This window comes from Ranitomeya variabilis, chromosome 4, assembly GCF_051348905.1.
Source record: "Ranitomeya variabilis isolate aRanVar5 chromosome 4, aRanVar5.hap1, whole genome shotgun sequence".
In the NCBI taxonomy this organism is placed as follows: Eukaryota; Metazoa; Chordata; class Amphibia; order Anura; family Dendrobatidae; genus Ranitomeya; species Ranitomeya variabilis.
Genome location: NC_135235.1, coordinates 651,261,864 through 651,279,110, shown reverse-complemented (window position 1 = coordinate 651,279,110; position 17,247 = coordinate 651,261,864). Strand labels below are relative to the sequence as shown.

Sequence of the window (17,247 nt, the reverse complement as noted above, 5' to 3'; positions counted from 1 at the left end):
CTCCTGCACTCCCCGCATGCCTCCGCAGCCTGCACATCCTAATCAAAGTTTTGTCACACAGATGAAACAAAACAACTTTGAAATTTATCTCTACTTGGTGAGTGCTGCAATTTTTTCTTCTTAATTCGTTATGGAAATGTTTTTTCATTGCCGAGCACCGGACACCAGACAAGCATGCTGTGTAGATATTCAGTTTAAATAAGGATACTTCATCTGAATATCAGTGAGTCAAATACTGCTCTGGTGCAGTTCACTTTGATTCTATTTTTTGGATTATATATCTATTACTTTTTAACTCCAAAGTAAACAGCTAACAGAAAACATCTTGTATATATTTGATACAATAGATGATGCTGCACGTGTGCGTCACTGCTCATTCCCTAACTCTAAGACGTCGCGATCAACATACCCGAAGATGTCTCGTACATATACCCTAACTCTAAGATGTAGCATTCACATACCTTAACTCTAAGACGTCACGTCCACATGTCCTATTTCTAAGACATCGCTTACAACATACCCTAACTCTAAGACACTGCGTGCACATACCCTAACTCTAAGGTGTTGTGTGCACATACCCCAGCTCTAAACGTCATGTGCACATACCCTAACTCTAAGACACTGCGTGCACATACCCTAACTCTAAGGTGTTGCGTGCAGATACACTATTTCTAACAGGCTGCGTGCACATACCCTAACTCTAAGGTGTTGGGTGCAGATACACTATTTCTAACACGTTGCGTGCACATACCCTAACTCTAAAACGTCATGTGCACATACCCTAACGCTAAGACGTAGCATGCACATAATAATAATAATCTTTATTTTTATATATTCCGCAGCGCTTTACAGGTTGCACACACATTATCGTCACTGTCCCCGTTGGGGCTCACAATCTAAATTCCCTATCAGCATGTCTTTGGAATGTGGGAGGAAACCTGAGTACCCGGAGGAAACCCACTCAAACACGGAGAGAACATACAAACTCTTTGCAGATGTTGTCCTTGGTGGGGATTGAACCCAGGACTCCAGCGCTGCAAGGCTGCTGTGCTATCCACTGCGCCACCGTGCTGCCCGATGCACATACACTATTTCTAGTTGCGTGCACATATCCTAACTCTAAGGCTACTTTCACACACAGCATATTTGCTGCGTATTTTTACGCGCGCGTATTTTGCTGCTGCTTTACCTGCGTTTTTTTACGCAGGCAAAAAACGCAGCTGCTTTCACACACAGCGTTTTTTGCTGCGTTTTTTGCAGCTGCGTTTTTTTCAGCATTGTGTACTGAAAATAAAGTTTGTTTGAAAAAAAAAAAAAGGGGAAAAAAAAAAAGTCATTGAGGTCATTTCCTGTCTTTATGACTCAGAATACAATACACACTGGAGTTAACATCATGTCGATTCTGCCAGCTGCAATGGCCTTGAGCCAAAGACGCCTCAGCAAGCGGAACAGACATCAGCTGGGGTTTACTAACCCCACTGTCACTAACCCCAGGTTATTAGGGCAGGCGTCAGTCAGACGCCCCCCCTCGTAACCCTGTACGGTAAGGGTATGTTCACACGATCCTGATTTCAATCCTTTTTTTTCAGGACAAAAACCGCAGCTCTTGGCAGAAAACGCAGGTGCGTTTTTGGTGCGTTTTTGATGCGGTTTTTAGTGCGGTTTTTTATGCAGTTTTCTCTGCAGATTGTCTGTGTTTGACACAAATAAAGCTTTAACTGCAGTGGGGGAAAAAAAAAAGAAATGATGTCATTTCCTTGTCCAACCCTTTTCTTCTTCCATCCTCCATTTTGGGACTAAACACCAAAATGAGTGGACGTGTTTTGAATGACAGCGCTCCGCAGAGTGCTGAGCGTAGGCCAGATCACAGCCCGCGGATCCAGCTCTATCTAGCTATTTAAGTCTACGTTCACATTTGCGGTCTGCGCCGCAGCGTCGGGCGCCGCATGCGTCATGCGCCCCTATATTTAACATGGGGGCGCATGGACATGCGTCGCACTTGCGTTTTGCGCCGGCCGCATGCGTCACTGCAGCGCACGCATCCGGCCGCAGAGGACGCAGCAAGTTGCATTTTTGCTGCGTCCAAAATCAAAAAAAGGACGCATGCGGCGCACAACGCAAATGTGAACATAGCCTAAGTGCCACGTATTTAAGTGCCACGTATTTAAGTGCCACGTATTTAAGTGCCACGTATTTAAGTGCCACGTATTTCAGTGCCACGTATTTCAGTGCCACGTGCCACGTATTTCAGTGCCACGTGCCACGTATTTCAGTGCCACGTGCCACGTATTTCAGTGCCACGTATTTCAGTGCCACGTGCCACGTATTTAAGTGCCACGTGCCACGTATTTAAGTGCCACGTGCCACGTATTTAAGTGCCACGTATCACGTATTTCAGTGCCACGTATTTCAGTGCCACGTATCAAAGTGCCACGTATCAAAGTGCCACGTGCCACATATTTCAGTGCCACGTATCAAAGTGCCACGTGCCATGTATTTAAGTGACACGTGCCACGTATCAAAGTGCCACGTATCAAAGTGCCACGTGCCACGTATTTAAGTGACACGTGCCACGTATCAAAGTGCCACGTATCAAAGTGCCACGTATTTAAGTGCCACGTGCCACGTATTTAAGTGCCACGTGCCACGTATTTAAGTGCCACGTGCCACGTATTTCAGTGCCACGTATTTCAGTGCCACGTATCAAAGTGCCACGTATCAAAGTGCCACGTGCCACATATTTCAGTGCCACGTATCAAAGTGCCACGTGCCATGTATTTAAGTGACACGTGCCACGTATCAAAGTGCCACGTATCAAAGTGCCACGTGCCACGTATTTAAGTGACACGTGCCACGTATCAAAGTGCCACGTATCAAAGTGCCACGTATTTAAGTGCCACGTGCCACGTATTTAAGTGCCATGTGCCACGTATTTCAGTGCCACGTATTTCAGTGCCACGTATCAAAGTGCCACGTATCAAAGTGCCACGTATCAAAGTGCCACGTATCAAAGTGCCACGTATCAAAGTGCCACGTATCAAAGTGCCACGTTCCACATATTTCAGTGCCACGTATCAAAGTGCCACGTGCCACGTATCAAAGTGCCACGTATTTAAGTGACACGTGCCACGTATCAAAGTGCCACGTATCAAAGTGCCACGTATTTAAGTGACACGTGCCACGTATCAAAGTGCCACGTGCCACATATTTCAGTGCCACATATTTCAGTGCCACGTGCCACGTATCAAAGTGCCACGTATCAAAGTGACTGAGCGCCGGCCCTAAAGTGAAAGTGAAAGCAGAGCGGTGACGTCACCGCTGTGCTGTTAGGGCCGGAGCTCAGTCAGTGTCAGGAAGCAGACGCTGGGGGACGCGCAGGTGAGCATGTACTGTTTGTTTTTTTACTTTTACGCTGGTAACCAGGGTAAACATCGGGTTACTAAGCGCGGCCCTGCGCTTAGTAACCCGATGTTTACTCTGGTTACCCGGGGGCCTCGGCATCCTTGGTCGCTGGAGAGCGGTCTGTGTGACAGCTCTCCAGCGACCAAACAGCGACACTGCAGCGATCGGCATCGTTGTCGCTATCGCTGCAGCGTCGCTACACACACACACACACTCACACTCACACTCCATGCTGCTTCACTGGGGGGCGGGGGCTTCCCTCTTCCTGTCCGACGTCACGTCCGGTCCTGGGTGTCAACCCCTCCGTACAAAGACGCCGACACCCAGGACAAAGGCGCTGTGTGTGCACGTTAATATGGGGCCCTAGGGGGATACGCAGACACGCCGCTGCGTAAAGAATTGACATGTCAATTCTTTTTACGCCGGCGTGTTTGCAGACAAAAGCGCCGCGTTTTTTTGCGGTGTGTCTGAACGGCAAAGTGAATTTCTCATTCACTTTGCCGGCAGACGAAAATGACATTGCGCATTTTTGAAAAGCGCCCGCAAAATAGCGCTCAAAAATGCGCTATGTCTGAAAGTAGCCTAAGACATCACGTCCACATATCCTATTTCTAAGACATGGCTTACAACATACCCTAACCATTAGATGACACCTCTACATACCCTAACTCTAGGACGTTGCATGCACATATACTATTTCTAAGATGTCTGGTCCACATACTCTTAGGGTATGTTTCCACGGTCAGTAAACGCTGCTTGTTTGACGCTGCAGCGCCAAACAAGCAGCGTCCAGATGTTCCAGCATAGTGGAGGGGATTTTATGAAATCCCTTCTCCACTATGCGTGGAAACCCGCACGCGGCGGCCCTGCGACTCCGGACATGCTGCGCGTCTTTTCAGAACGCAGCATGTCCGTACACCTTGCGGGGACGCAGCGTCCCCGCAAGGCATATCACAGGGCCCTATGGCGAGGGGTGCGATGATCCCGGATGTGTACTGTACACATCCGGCACCATCGCGTCCCAGAAAGGGGGCGGGGCTTAGCGCCGAGCGGCGATCCCGCCGGCGAAACGGACCGTGGAGACGTACCCTAAGTCTTAGATGCCGCGTGCACATATCCTAATTCTAAGAAGTCATGTGCTAGCCCGACCCATCTACATTCTTTATGGAAAGTTTACATTATCAGCTATAAGTCTGTAACTGATCGGCCCCTTGTTCAACCCACACAACTGTCAGTAATTAAGGGTGCAGTGTGGTTCTCATTCAGATAGAGGATAGGGGCTCCTTTCCCACACAACCCAGCAGTCACATATAAGTGAATGAGGTCCCACCACACTCTCATTAATGTCTATACATGTGTATATACACACACATTACACACGTCATCACACACATACACAATACGTAAATACATATAACCACACTGACTTTATAGCTGAGTGCAGGGTAGAAGGCTCCACTCAGAACAGCAGAGTCCTGCAGACACGTCCCACTGTCTCTGCCCCACAGCAAGGAAGACAAAACTTTCAGTGTGAGGAGGAGGAGGAGGGATAGTACCGAGGTGCAGGTAGTTACATTAAGGTAGAACTGTAGCCCCCAATTTAGCTATAAGTCCTGCCACGATGTGACCGGGGCCATCATAGGGTTGTCCGGAGGGCAGGTCTGACACTGGCGGTGACCACTACAGTCGCTGCACCGCCCTAATGACTGGAAGAGAGTGACTGCCAGAATATACGGTAACTTCATTTTCTCCTGTAGCCGCTGCTCCAGGTCCACTCGACTAATCTACTGTATACCTACAGATATCACTATCCAGAAATGTCCCCAAAAATCTCCACCCCAGAGAGAAAGCGTCATCTGTCCCCAAACCAGAGCGCCCTCCCCTGTATACAGGAGCACAGCCAGCGTCCTATTACTGTACATATACACATGGCAGAGCTGGGGGCACTATCTCCGGGAATGGAGGGGTTACTGCCCCCTGCCCACGCCCAGTAATGGGGGATCTCCAGCACCTACCTCCACCTGCAGAGCCGCACACCACATATATGGCTGTTCTGTGCGCACAGGACCTGGGATGAGGTCACAGGAGGGGAGGAGTCAGGGGTCACATGATCAGGGGCCTCAGTGTATGCAGGACTCTGCTGTGCTGGTTGTCATGGTGCTGGATGAGGGGAAGTTTATGTGTGGGGTCAGGAGGGGTTTACAGGGTGAATGTAGCAGAGCCGTGTGTGTATGAGGTGTACGGAGCGGAGCCGTGTGTGTATGAGGTGTACGGAGCGGAGCCGTGTGTGTACGAGGTGTACGGAGCAGAGCTGTGTGTACGAGGTGTACGGAGCGGAGCTGCATGTGTACAAGGTGGACGGAGCGGAGCCACATGTGTACAGAGCAGAGATGTGCGTGTACGAGGTGTAGGGAGCGGAGCCGTGTGTGTATGAGGTGTAGGGAGCGGAGCCGTGTGTGTACAAGATGTATGGAGCGGAGCCGCATGTGTAGGATCTGTACAGAGCAGAGATATGCTTGTACGGGGTGTACAGAGCAGAGCCGCGAATATGATGATTTAGTGGTGGAGACAGAACTGCTCTACATCAGCAGATGAAGTGGCCACACCTGGTCAGGTAAAATCAAACTTCTCAGGAATGTGGCCAAGGGGGAACCTGCCCTCTTCCTGATCACCTTTCTGGTGCTCGGGCCACATCCTCAAGTAGCACCTGATCTGATCAGTGTCATCACAATCATCTACTGCTTGTTTTAATCCAACTACTCCTCTGTCCATACTTGATTGTAAGGTCAGGAAACCATGCCTAGTCGTTTGCTTCTATGCTAACTCAACTTCTAACTCAAGAAGGGCACTAGATCTGGTTCTATCACCAAGCATCAAATTCCAATATCCACAATCTCCTCAAAGGACATCATTCTAGCAGCAAGCAGAACATTATTGGTAACTGAATGAGGACCTACTAAACTCAAGGAGTTCAGTAATTCAAAATAATCATTGACTTAAGTTGACTAAATTAAGAAAGTATAACTTTTATTATTGTTATTATTAAAATATCAACTTCAAATCCACCATGCTATGTGCAAGTCTATCCACCAAAACCCAACCTTTAAAGGCACGGATTATTGATGAGTGAATGTGCTCGGATAAGGTGTTAACCAAGCATGCTTAGATGCTAATCGAGTGTCTTTGGCGTGCTCGAATAATATGTTTGAGTCCCCTCGCCTGCATGTCTAGCGGTTGTTCGACAGCTGTAACGTGTAGGGATTGCCTAACAAACAGGATGCATGTGTTGCGGCTGTGTAACAACCCCGACACATGCAGCTGCGGGGACTCAAACATATTATTCGAGCACGCTCAGATAACACCTTATCCGCTCATCACTAGTACAGAGTCATCCTCTGGATTCTAGTATAGGGTCAATATCTATTGTGACAAAGTCACTGGTAAAGTACTGGAGGGGAGATATGTGTCACTGCACTTAATGGCGTCAGTGATCTGAAACCAGAGTATTTTTCTCCAGCACACTAGGTATTGTAAGAATTAAGCTAAGGTGCATAAATGGGCTAGCTTTTATTTGGACATCCACAGAGTGGGTGGGAGGATGTCCACTTATCTCCACCTGCAGAGCCGAAACCGCATGGACCAGGGATCATCTCACTGAATGCCCGCTCTCCTTTTAACGTGGGCATAACGCTACCCTGACAACACAGGGTGAGGGTAAAATAGCATGGCAATACTTTATTTAACCACAAAACAGATAACACAGAAAAGTCCCAGCAAAATACCCAAGGATGGTGCACATTACAGGTAATAGCAGCTGTTACTTCAGATCTTTAAAGACCCATTACCCCAGCTGTGGCACGCACACAGAGAGGAAGTAACGTAGGAAGATGACAGTCTATTCAGGTATAAGGCCAGTTGTCTGGAGGGTCACAATCTGGCTTCTCAGAACATTTCCATGGAGCCAGGCGACCTTCAAACATATCCTTGAATTTGCGATGGTCAATAAAGCAGATCTGTATTCTTCCAACCAGGGCCGAGATCCACTAGGTTGTCATCCTATAGAATGATAAATCTGTGTTCCTTATGATGGAGCTATGATGCCTTGGCTGCTGTCCTGTCTGGTCCTTTGGATATCTTGGCTGAATCTCTGACTTTCCATACAGAGGCATATAGCCTCTTTTTATAATTAACAAATGTCCTATATTCAGTATTTACAGGTAATGATAAGATCAGCTTGCATTGTTTCATTATGTAATCTATTTGCATAGATTTTCTTCCTCTGTTTTTAAATGGCAACAAACTGCCTGACATGGACAATGTATAATTAGCATATCAGCAAACATCACTAGTCATCCAGGATAAGAGCACAGTATATTACATCAAATGACAATGTACAAAACAATATTACAGGCTTTCACAAGCAAAAGTCTGTTTGCTTGACCAACCAGAAAGAAACACATACATTTTAAAGTCAACATATAGCTAAGTCTATTCTTTCTGGCTTGCTAAAAATAGACATCTTGTTAATTAAGATACAATGCTGTGTACTCACAATCAATGTAGCAAAAGTTTACTAAAGGCTTTATAGAACAAGATAGGGTCAACATTGACTTGTAGGATTGCCACGTTCCTATAGGTGGCACTAGAGTTCTAGTTGTCTTCCTCTCTGAAGAGACAATTTGCATAATTAGCATATTTCCCAGAGGAGCACTGTGGCTTTAAGTCTCCTCATCTCGGCATGCTTAGCATGTCAATCTCCAAAAGGAGAAACGACACTTCTTGGATATCGGTCGGACGCCTCTCACACAGCCAAACCAGATCTCCACTTTGCACTGACGAAGGGAAGTACCCCGAAACACAGTGTCTGCAAATCGAAATTCTGGTTTGGCTATTATCCTAAGTCATGTAGCAAGGCTCGTTAAAGGGTCGACATTGACTTGTAGGATTGCTACCTTCCAATAGGTGGCACTAGAGTTCTAGTTCTATTCCTCTCTGAAGAAATAATTTGCATAATTAGCATATTTCCCAGAGGAGCACTGTGGCTTTAAGTCTCCTCATCTCGGCATGCTTAGCATGTCAATCTCCGCAAGGAGATCCAACACTTCTTGGATATAGAACAAGATAAAAACTCCTCTTCTTGTTTAGCTGTATACAGGTTAGCGTATTGTGGTTATATTCTGGTTCTGTGGCCAGATTGTTTTTGAAGGAAATATTTGCATGCCGTAACCTCATCCTCATGAGGAATATTGGAGTAGTGACTAGTATTGTCTCCTCTGAAAGTGGACCCAAAGCTGAGAGTTTTCATAGAAGATCCATGGTGTCCTGGATATAATGGTGTGCACCCACTGTTCTATCTATACTGCAATTCTGCAACCAGGGCTTCCACTGCTGGTAATATAAAGTCACACATCTACCTGTCTGGCCAAACATGTTGTGTACTGTGTTTGTTTCTGCCAGTGCCAATGCTCCTGCACAGCTGGGTATATCCAGCCTGTCAATCATGTTCTGTCTATACCAAGTTGCTGCTTGGACTTCCAGTGCGAACCTTACACACCCACACATCTACTATCATGCTGTGCAGTTGCTGCCAGTGCCAATAGCTAGCCAAACAACTCATGCCAGTCCATTAAGTTATATACAGGTGCTTCTCACAAAATTAGAATATAATAAAAAAAAAAGGCCATTCAAATATTTGGGAGGAGATTCACAAGGAGTGGACTGCTGCTGAAGTCATTGCTTCAAGATCCACTACATAGACATATCCAGGACATGGGCTACAAGTGTCACATTACTTGTGTCAAGCCACTTATGACCAATAGGCAATGCCAGAAGTGTCGTACCTTGGCCAAGGAGAAAAAGAACTGCACTGTTGCTCAGTGGTCCAAAGTATTGTTTTCAGATGAAAGTAAGTTTTGCCTTTCATTTGGAAAACAAGGTCCCAGAGTCTGGAGGAAGAGTGGAGAGGCACACAATCCAAGCTGCTGGAGGTCTAGTGTGAAGTTTCCACAATCAGTGATGGGTTGGGGAACCGTGTCATCTGCTGGTGTAGGTCCACTGTGTTTTATCAAGACCAAAGTCAGCGCAGCTGTCTACAAGGAAATTTTAGAGCACTTCATGCTTCCCTCTGCCGACAAGCTTTTTGGAGATGGAAATTTCATTCTCCAGCAGGACTTGGCACCTGTCCACATTGCCAAAAGTACCAATACCTGGTTTAAGAATTACAGTATCACTGTGCTTGATTGGCCAGCAAACTCGCCTGACCTTAACCCCATAGAGAGTCTATGGGGTATTGTCAAGACGAAGATGAGAGACACCAGACCCAACAATGCAGACGAGCTGAAGGCTGCTATCAAAGCAACCTGGGCTTCCATAACACCTCAGCAGTGCCACAGGCTGATCGCCTCCATGCCACGCCACATTGATGCAAAAGAAGTCCCGACCAAGTATTGAGTGCATTGACTGAACATTCATTTCAGTAGGCCAACATTTTGGATTTTAAAATAATTTTTCAAGCTGGTGTTATAAAGTGATCTAATTTACTGAGATAATGACTTTTGGGATTTCATTAACTGTGAGCCATAATCATCAACATTAACAGAAATAAACACTTGAAATAGATCACTCTGTAATGACTCTATATGAGTTTCACTTTTTGTATTGAAGAACTGAAATTAACTTTTTGATATTCTAATTTTGTGAGAAGCACTTGTATCCATACTCCGCTGCTGCCAGTGTTAGTCCAACAATGCCTCCCAACTTGTGAGTAATAGAAAGAGGGAGAAATTATGTGGTGTGCATAGCGCGCCACTTCAAATTTTTGCCACACCCATTTACGTTTTTTTTTGCCCCCCTGGCAGGGGGAGATGTCTGAGGGGTGGTGGCAGTGAGGGACATTCAGCAGATGCTCGAGACTGCAGGGTGTAGACCCAAATCCGGGACTGTCCGCTATATCTGGGACAGTTGAGACTTGACATGAGCAGATATTCACGGGGTTCTGGTCCAGCGTTCAGGTCAGTGCTACCTGGTGGCTGGAGGGAGGACACAAATCTCTTATCTTCTGGGGTCCCCGGCGTAGCTTTTGATTAGCCAGGGTTGGCGCGATGTTATCTGTGTGTCCTGCTCATCTCTAGTTGGGACCTGTGGATTATTTTTTGTTTTCCTCATTCACAGTCGTCGCAGCCAGAATTTTGATCTTTAGGTAGCTTCACTATAGGATATCTGGCTTTTTTTCTGTGTATAAGGCCGTGTTCAGATGTTGGAGAAATATTATGTTATTTGTTTTCTGCAGATGTCAGCACCAAAATACAGAATAACAATCTTCTCCTTCTTATTTAATGTGTTTTTGTTGCAGATGTGAAGCCGCTTTTCTAATGTGCTTTTATAGCACAGAAAATCTTTGACCTGCACTTAAAAAAAGTATCCGCATTTTTTTTTGCATGCGTTTTTTTAGGCTCCACATAGTAGCCTCTAGAGAAAAATAAAGCACCAAAACTGCACTGTTCAGCAGCATCTTTAGCCAACGGGGAGCAGTTTTTATGAAATCACATCCACTTTGGTTTAACACAGCAAAATTTATGAACAAAAAAAGCAGCAGAAAATATGTAGCATTTCCGCTACATGTGAACATGGTCTGCATTGTCAAGCAAAGTGGATGTTACTCCATGAAATCTCCTCCCTTGGTGCGTCCTTTGATTCTGGTGCTTAAGGTGCTGAACTCTGTCGTTTTGGTGCATTTTTTCTCTATAGGCTTCTTCTGGAGAAAAAAAAAAAAAAAGAAAACGCACAAATAAAAAGAAAACACCGTTGCATTTTTAAGCGCAGAATCAAAGCTTTTATTTACTATTAAAAAGCATTAAAAACTCTGCTTCATATCTGCACCAAAATTGCATCAAATAAGGGTTAAAACGCAAAAAAGAATGTAGCAAACGCAATAATCAGAGAAGATTGTTATTGTGTTGTGAGGAATGCTCCCGATAATCAGCTGTTCGGCCCCACAGCTGCATGTGTCGCGGCTGTGTGACAGTCACAACACATCCAAGGAGAGCCTGTTTGCTGGGCTGTCCATGCATGTGTTGTTACTGTCTCACAGTCGCGACACATGCAGCTGTGGGGCCGAACAGCTGATTATCAGGGGCTCTCCAGGTATCCAGGTTACCTCTGCAGCTATTTGCTCATCCCTATGTAAAACCAACAAGGGAGCATTTTGTTGCCATGGGATGTATTCACTTTCCGGTTTTCAAATAGCGCATTCATTTCATTTTTAGTTTCAAAATGTGTATCGTCTTCAAACTGTACCGGTATCCTTCCTGTGGATGATGTTCAGCAATACCATCTGGTCTATCTAGCAAGGTGGGCGGGAAAGGTTGAAAAAACAACCCAGTATACAATAAAACCACCAAGCTTGTAAAAAAACAAACAAATTTTGCCTAGGTACCAGACATATTTTCTATGTGGGTGAGATATATCATTTTATTAACTTCAGAACGAGATACTAGGAGACCCTTTGTTGCCTGTGTGGGTGGCCATAAGAAGCAGCTCGCGGGCCTGTTCTTGTTTGGATATAATTATCCAACTTGCGTTTAGTTTTTAGGAGAATCCCTAAAAAAATAATTTACTATCTAGGAGATCGTGACTAGGGGGGTCACCCTAGACTTCGATGTTCATACTGCAAGACATTGATCCTATGAAACTAAAAATGAGGGGCTCTCAGGCCTCTTCTGCTGTTATTAGAATATTTGATCAAACCCACATAGATTTAAAATATGTCCAATAAGTAGACCATGTTTGTTTGCAACAAGCTTGGTGGTATTGTATACTGGCTTGTATTGGAAACCTCTCTGGCACGACTTACTGAGCGGAAAGATTGAACCAATCAATGCTAGAAAGACCAGATGCCACTGCTGAACATCATCCACAAGGATGATGGCTGGTGCAAATTGAAGGCAGGTTTTTATTGGATACACATACTGAAACTAAGAATTATGTGAGTACACACTTTGAAAACCAGAAAGTGGGTTTTTGGAGTAAGGGTGTAATGTTTGTACCCGATGCCCCCGCAAGTTTCCCCTCCTTCCCCCATGTGGGAACGCATACTCACTACCCTGGCCGCAGCAGCATCCTCGTGATCCTCCTCCTTCTGTCCTGTGTATTCCAGCCTCTTAAAAGTGTAGCGCGTACACATGGTAAAATGTCCCCAGCTACAGCAAGATGTCTCCCTGTCAATAGTTAGGAGCCATCTTGTATATAAGGCACCCTCCCCAACAGAGAGGTGCCTGAGCAAACCCGATAGTTTTAGTGGTGCTGGTGTGTGCAACTGTATGTTGTCAGGTCCCCCGTGCTAGTTTGTTAATGTTATTCCTGTATCCTGTGTTCCCATTAGTCTAGTATAGGTCGTCCATGTTCCTGTGACCACTTCAGCAGTATCCTAATCAGGAAACCGCATTGGCGGTACCTATTCCCGAATCCATGGTTAAGGTGCAGCCACTCCTGAGTCCAAAGTCCCTGGTCCTAGTATAGTTTCCTGATATCTGCATGTGAGAACAAGAAACTATATTCAATATCCAAGTTGTCCATACAGTCCATATCCAGCAAGTCAGTGATTACAGTCATGTCTCCCCGTGTCCGTGAACCCAACCCCTGAATCGGCAGCTGCAGTACCAGCAACTGCCTAGGAGTGGTAGCTGGTGGCTACTTGCAGCCCAGTCTGTCTACACCATCTGGAGCTCCAGCGAACACCTGGTAGCCACTTAGCTATGCCCCTTTCTAAGCAGGTCCGGCCCTATGGCACAGTGGATCCACGAACCACGTGCGCCACCTATGTGCGTGACAGTTTGCTCAAGCCATGGATACCACTGATCCCAAAACCACCCAGGCCTTGGACTTGTACCAAGAACTTTCACATCAGAATGATCATCAAAAAAACATTTTGTTATATTTAAGGACTGTAAATGCCCAGTTGGATTCTCTGACCACAGGCGCTTCATCCTCTCCAGCTCAAGTTGCCGCAGCTACGGGCGAGTCTGCTCTGCCTGCAACCTATAAACACTTATTAGGGTGGTGCAGTGGAATAACCCCAAGCAGAAAATGGATGGCATATTGTATTGAACTCGGAAGAAAAAGGAAGTCCAACTACTCATTTTCTGGGTCATAAAAATGTACAATTCTTTATTAATCCATTAAGACTCACATGCAGTAGGCTAGACACATAAACACACAATAGCCATATCAGCGTACACGTTTAAAATCTAAATTTTACAAGTTCTTAGTCATGGCATAGAAAATTACAATATGAGACCTTTCTGCTTCGGGACTCTTGGCAGGAAACCGAATTGAACAAAGAGGTGATCTAATTAGAGCTCAGCAGCTAATAAAATATCTAGTCCATCTTGTCATTTATACTATACAATCACTGCTGCTGCTGCTTCAGCTAGTTTTAGCAGTAGCGTTTTAACAGGTGGGGAGGCGTTGACTCTGCTGGGAGCGGAGAGGAGTCTATTGGTCAGACATTTGCTCATGGTAGACAGCATATCTTGCCATCACATCAATTCTGACCACCTTTCAGAAGTTGGAAAAACTCCCCATTTATCTTTTATAGTAAGGAACTAAAAGCATGGCTACTTAATAGTCATCTCTAATGATACGGATTTCAGCTTACAAGCAAATCGAGCATGTTGTTTTGCCATTCTCGACAGCATGAACGAGGATCCCTTTTGTTCATTTTCTGACCTCCTCTGTGACTTGTGACATTTGGTCATCGTAACAAGCATAGTCGTCAACATTAATTTAACACAGACTGTTAGCCTTGTCCCGTGCCTGTAAAAAATGCCACCCCCTGCACCTGCTGTTGTTTCTTCTCTTCTCCAACATTTTGCTTGATATATTGTTCCTGCCGGTCCCCAACAGTTCCAGGGGAGTAATAAAGATGCAGAAGTTGTTCTTCCATGATCCTTTGTTACATCCCTATTTTTTTTTTCAATGTAAATATGAGGGGCATGACAATGTGCCCCATCCTCATTCCCTCCTCTAGATTTGCCCTGAATCAGAATGCCACTACCACCAGGGTTACCAGTGACACTGGTGTTGCCCCTACCAGCATGGCTACCAGTGTCACTACTAGGGTTGAGCGACTTCTACTTTTTTAGGATCGACCGAAACACGAAACTCAATGCAAGTCAATGGGGATTTTTTTTTTTCTCTCTCTCTCTCCCTCCTCGGACAGTGTAAATCGCTACATTCCTCGGACTGTGTAAATCGCTACATCCAAAACGGTAAGATGGCGTTTATACCCCTACCCCCTGTGACGCCGCAGAAAGCAAGAAGAGACCTATGTCATCACGCTGCCCACACTCCTTCATTGGCTGAAAAAATGGCAGTTAAAGCGTCATACGAAACGCGACTTTGGCGCGAAGATCGCCGACCACATGGCCGATCCCACACTGGGATCGGCTGGGGTTTCACGAAACCCGACTTTGCCGAAAGTCGGCGACTTATGAAATTGACCGATCCGTTTCGCTCAACCCTAGTCACCACGACTACCACCACCACCATAGCTACACATTTGAGTCCTCCACTAAAATTCAAAAATCACTTTTCATCTCATGCAAAACATCAACTGTAAGAAGCTGTTGTGAAATATTTTCATTAATTGTGGCTATAGGGATTAAAGCTCAGAACAGAGAGAGATGTCATTGACATAATGCAATCTGACGGTGTCGCTGGCAGAAGTAACATCATTCTTCTGTAGTAATATGAGTACTGTGTCTTATAGTCCTTCCCGACCCACAATTCCTCTCCATTATCATGCTTGCTGTACACAAAGGAAGGGAATTTTCACCTTTGTTTGGAAGTAATAATGCCCAGACAGCCAGAACAAGTGGTAGTGCGACTCCTACATTCTTAATTGTTAGATACCATGACAGGTTTGGGTTTTATTTTACATTTTCTCATTATTTGCAATTTGATTCTTTTACTATATATTTTTTTACTACACTAGAATTAACTTTTGTCACAGTTTTGAAAAACAATTCCCACTTCACCAAAAGGAATGGAATAAGAAATGTCATGTAGGTGGCAGGTCTAAAACACAACAGCTGCAGAATTGGTGTGGTGTACAAGTACTTTAAATATAACTAATAATGTGGGATTAAAAATAAGTAGTGTCTATAATCTGCTTTTGCATGAAATGCAGCAACACTATAACCACTGTGATCTATCACTGCCACCAATTTATCTATAGCTAAGTTGGGATGTCTACTAACTATCCAGATTATCATCAAAAGGACAGCTGCATTCCCTGCTTCTGATTTTATACAGGCTATGATAATGCCTCCATTGGCTGGGCATGACATATGATAACTGCAAAAAATTATGGGCGAGCCTGCACAGCCGAAACCAAGGTTTTGGAAGCCTTTTCTAGCTGACTGTGTAATATATTGGCGGTCAGTTATGCGATTTGAGCTAAGAATATTGAACAAATTCTTTCAATTCACCAAGTTAAGTGAATTCCTAAAAATACTACACTCTGGGTCACATCATATCAATTATTTCTACTAAGCAGTTTCTAGATAGCTGTAAAACATTTAACATATTCAGGACATAAATATGGAGTCTGGCTTGTTTAAATATTTTGGATGTTAACATGATTTGGTTCCCAAGAAAAACATTTTGCTCATACTAAGCATGAAAATGGCTTCTCTCCTATGGGATTTCTCTGAAGCTTAGCAAGATGATTTTCGATTAAAACATTTCCAACATTCTGAGCATCAGAACAGATTGGTCCGTCAACATGAAAATGGCATTTGCACTGTGTGAGTTTTTAGATGATCAACAAGATTTGATTTCCGAGAAAAACGTTTACCACATTCTGAACATGAAAATGGCTTCTCCCCTGTGTGAGTTTTTTGATGATCAACAAGATGTGATTTCCAAGAAAAACATCTCCCACATTCTAAACATGAATATGGTTTCTCTCCTGTGTGACTTCTCATATGCTTAGCAAGAACTGATTTTAGGTTAAAACACTTCCCACATTCTGTACACGAGTGCGGCTTCTCCCCTGTGTGAGTTCGTTGATGTGTAACAAGGCTCCACTTTTGTTTAAAACATTTCCCACATTCTGAACATGAAAATGGTTTCTCACCTGTGTGTGTTATTTGATGGTCAATAAGTTTTGATTTCTGAGAAAACCGTTTCCCACATTCGAAACATGAATATGGCTTCTCTCCTGTGTGAATTTTCTGATGCACAAAAAGATGTGCTTGTTGGTTAAAACATTTCCCACATTCTGGACATATAAATGGCTTCTCCCCTGTGTGAATTCTCTGATGTATAGCAAGATATGCCTTCTGTTTAAAACATTTCCCACATTCTGAGCATGAAAATGGCTTCTCCCCTGTTTGAGGTTTTCGCCTTGGCTTCCGAGAAAAACAATTTCTACATTCTAAGCATGAAAAGGACTTCTCCCCTCTGTGCATTCCCTCATTTCTTATAAGTTTCAATTGACAGTTAAGACATGATCCATATTCTAAACATGACATCACAGTCTGTAATGAATGAGGAGATAGGATTTGTTGGAAAGGATTAGAAGATAGATCTGTGCTGTGAAGGGCTGGTTGTTTATCTGGGATAATTCCCTGCTCTTCATATGCGTTTTGTGAGATACCATGATCTTCTTGTTTAAAATCTAAAGATATTATATGTCCCTCTGAACTCCCGATACAGTCACCTGCGAGAATAAAATTGATTATTTTTATTTATGTGAAAAATAGTTTTATTAAATTGGTATTTTTAAGTTTTTCTATATAAAACATTTACATACAGATTACAAGAGATGAAGCAAAACTCAAA

At 44.4% G+C, this 17,247-nt stretch overlaps 1 protein-coding gene across 1 annotated transcript in view; it reads right to left on the bottom strand.

The window, feature by feature from the left end:
- The window catches only part of LOC143768172 (uncharacterized), a 52,233-nt gene that overhangs the window by 26,171 nt on the left and 8,815 nt on the right, over positions 1–17,247 (bottom strand). The window contains exons 7-9 of the mRNA XM_077256861.1: positions 16,187–17,125; positions 7,618–7,706; positions 5,418–5,457 (exon numbers count right to left, since the gene is read on the bottom strand). Coding sequence (XP_077112976.1) covers positions 5,418–5,457; positions 7,618–7,706; positions 16,187–17,125 — 1,068 coding nt within the window. The remainder of the gene's footprint in view (positions 1–5,417; positions 5,458–7,617; positions 7,707–16,186; positions 17,126–17,247) is intronic.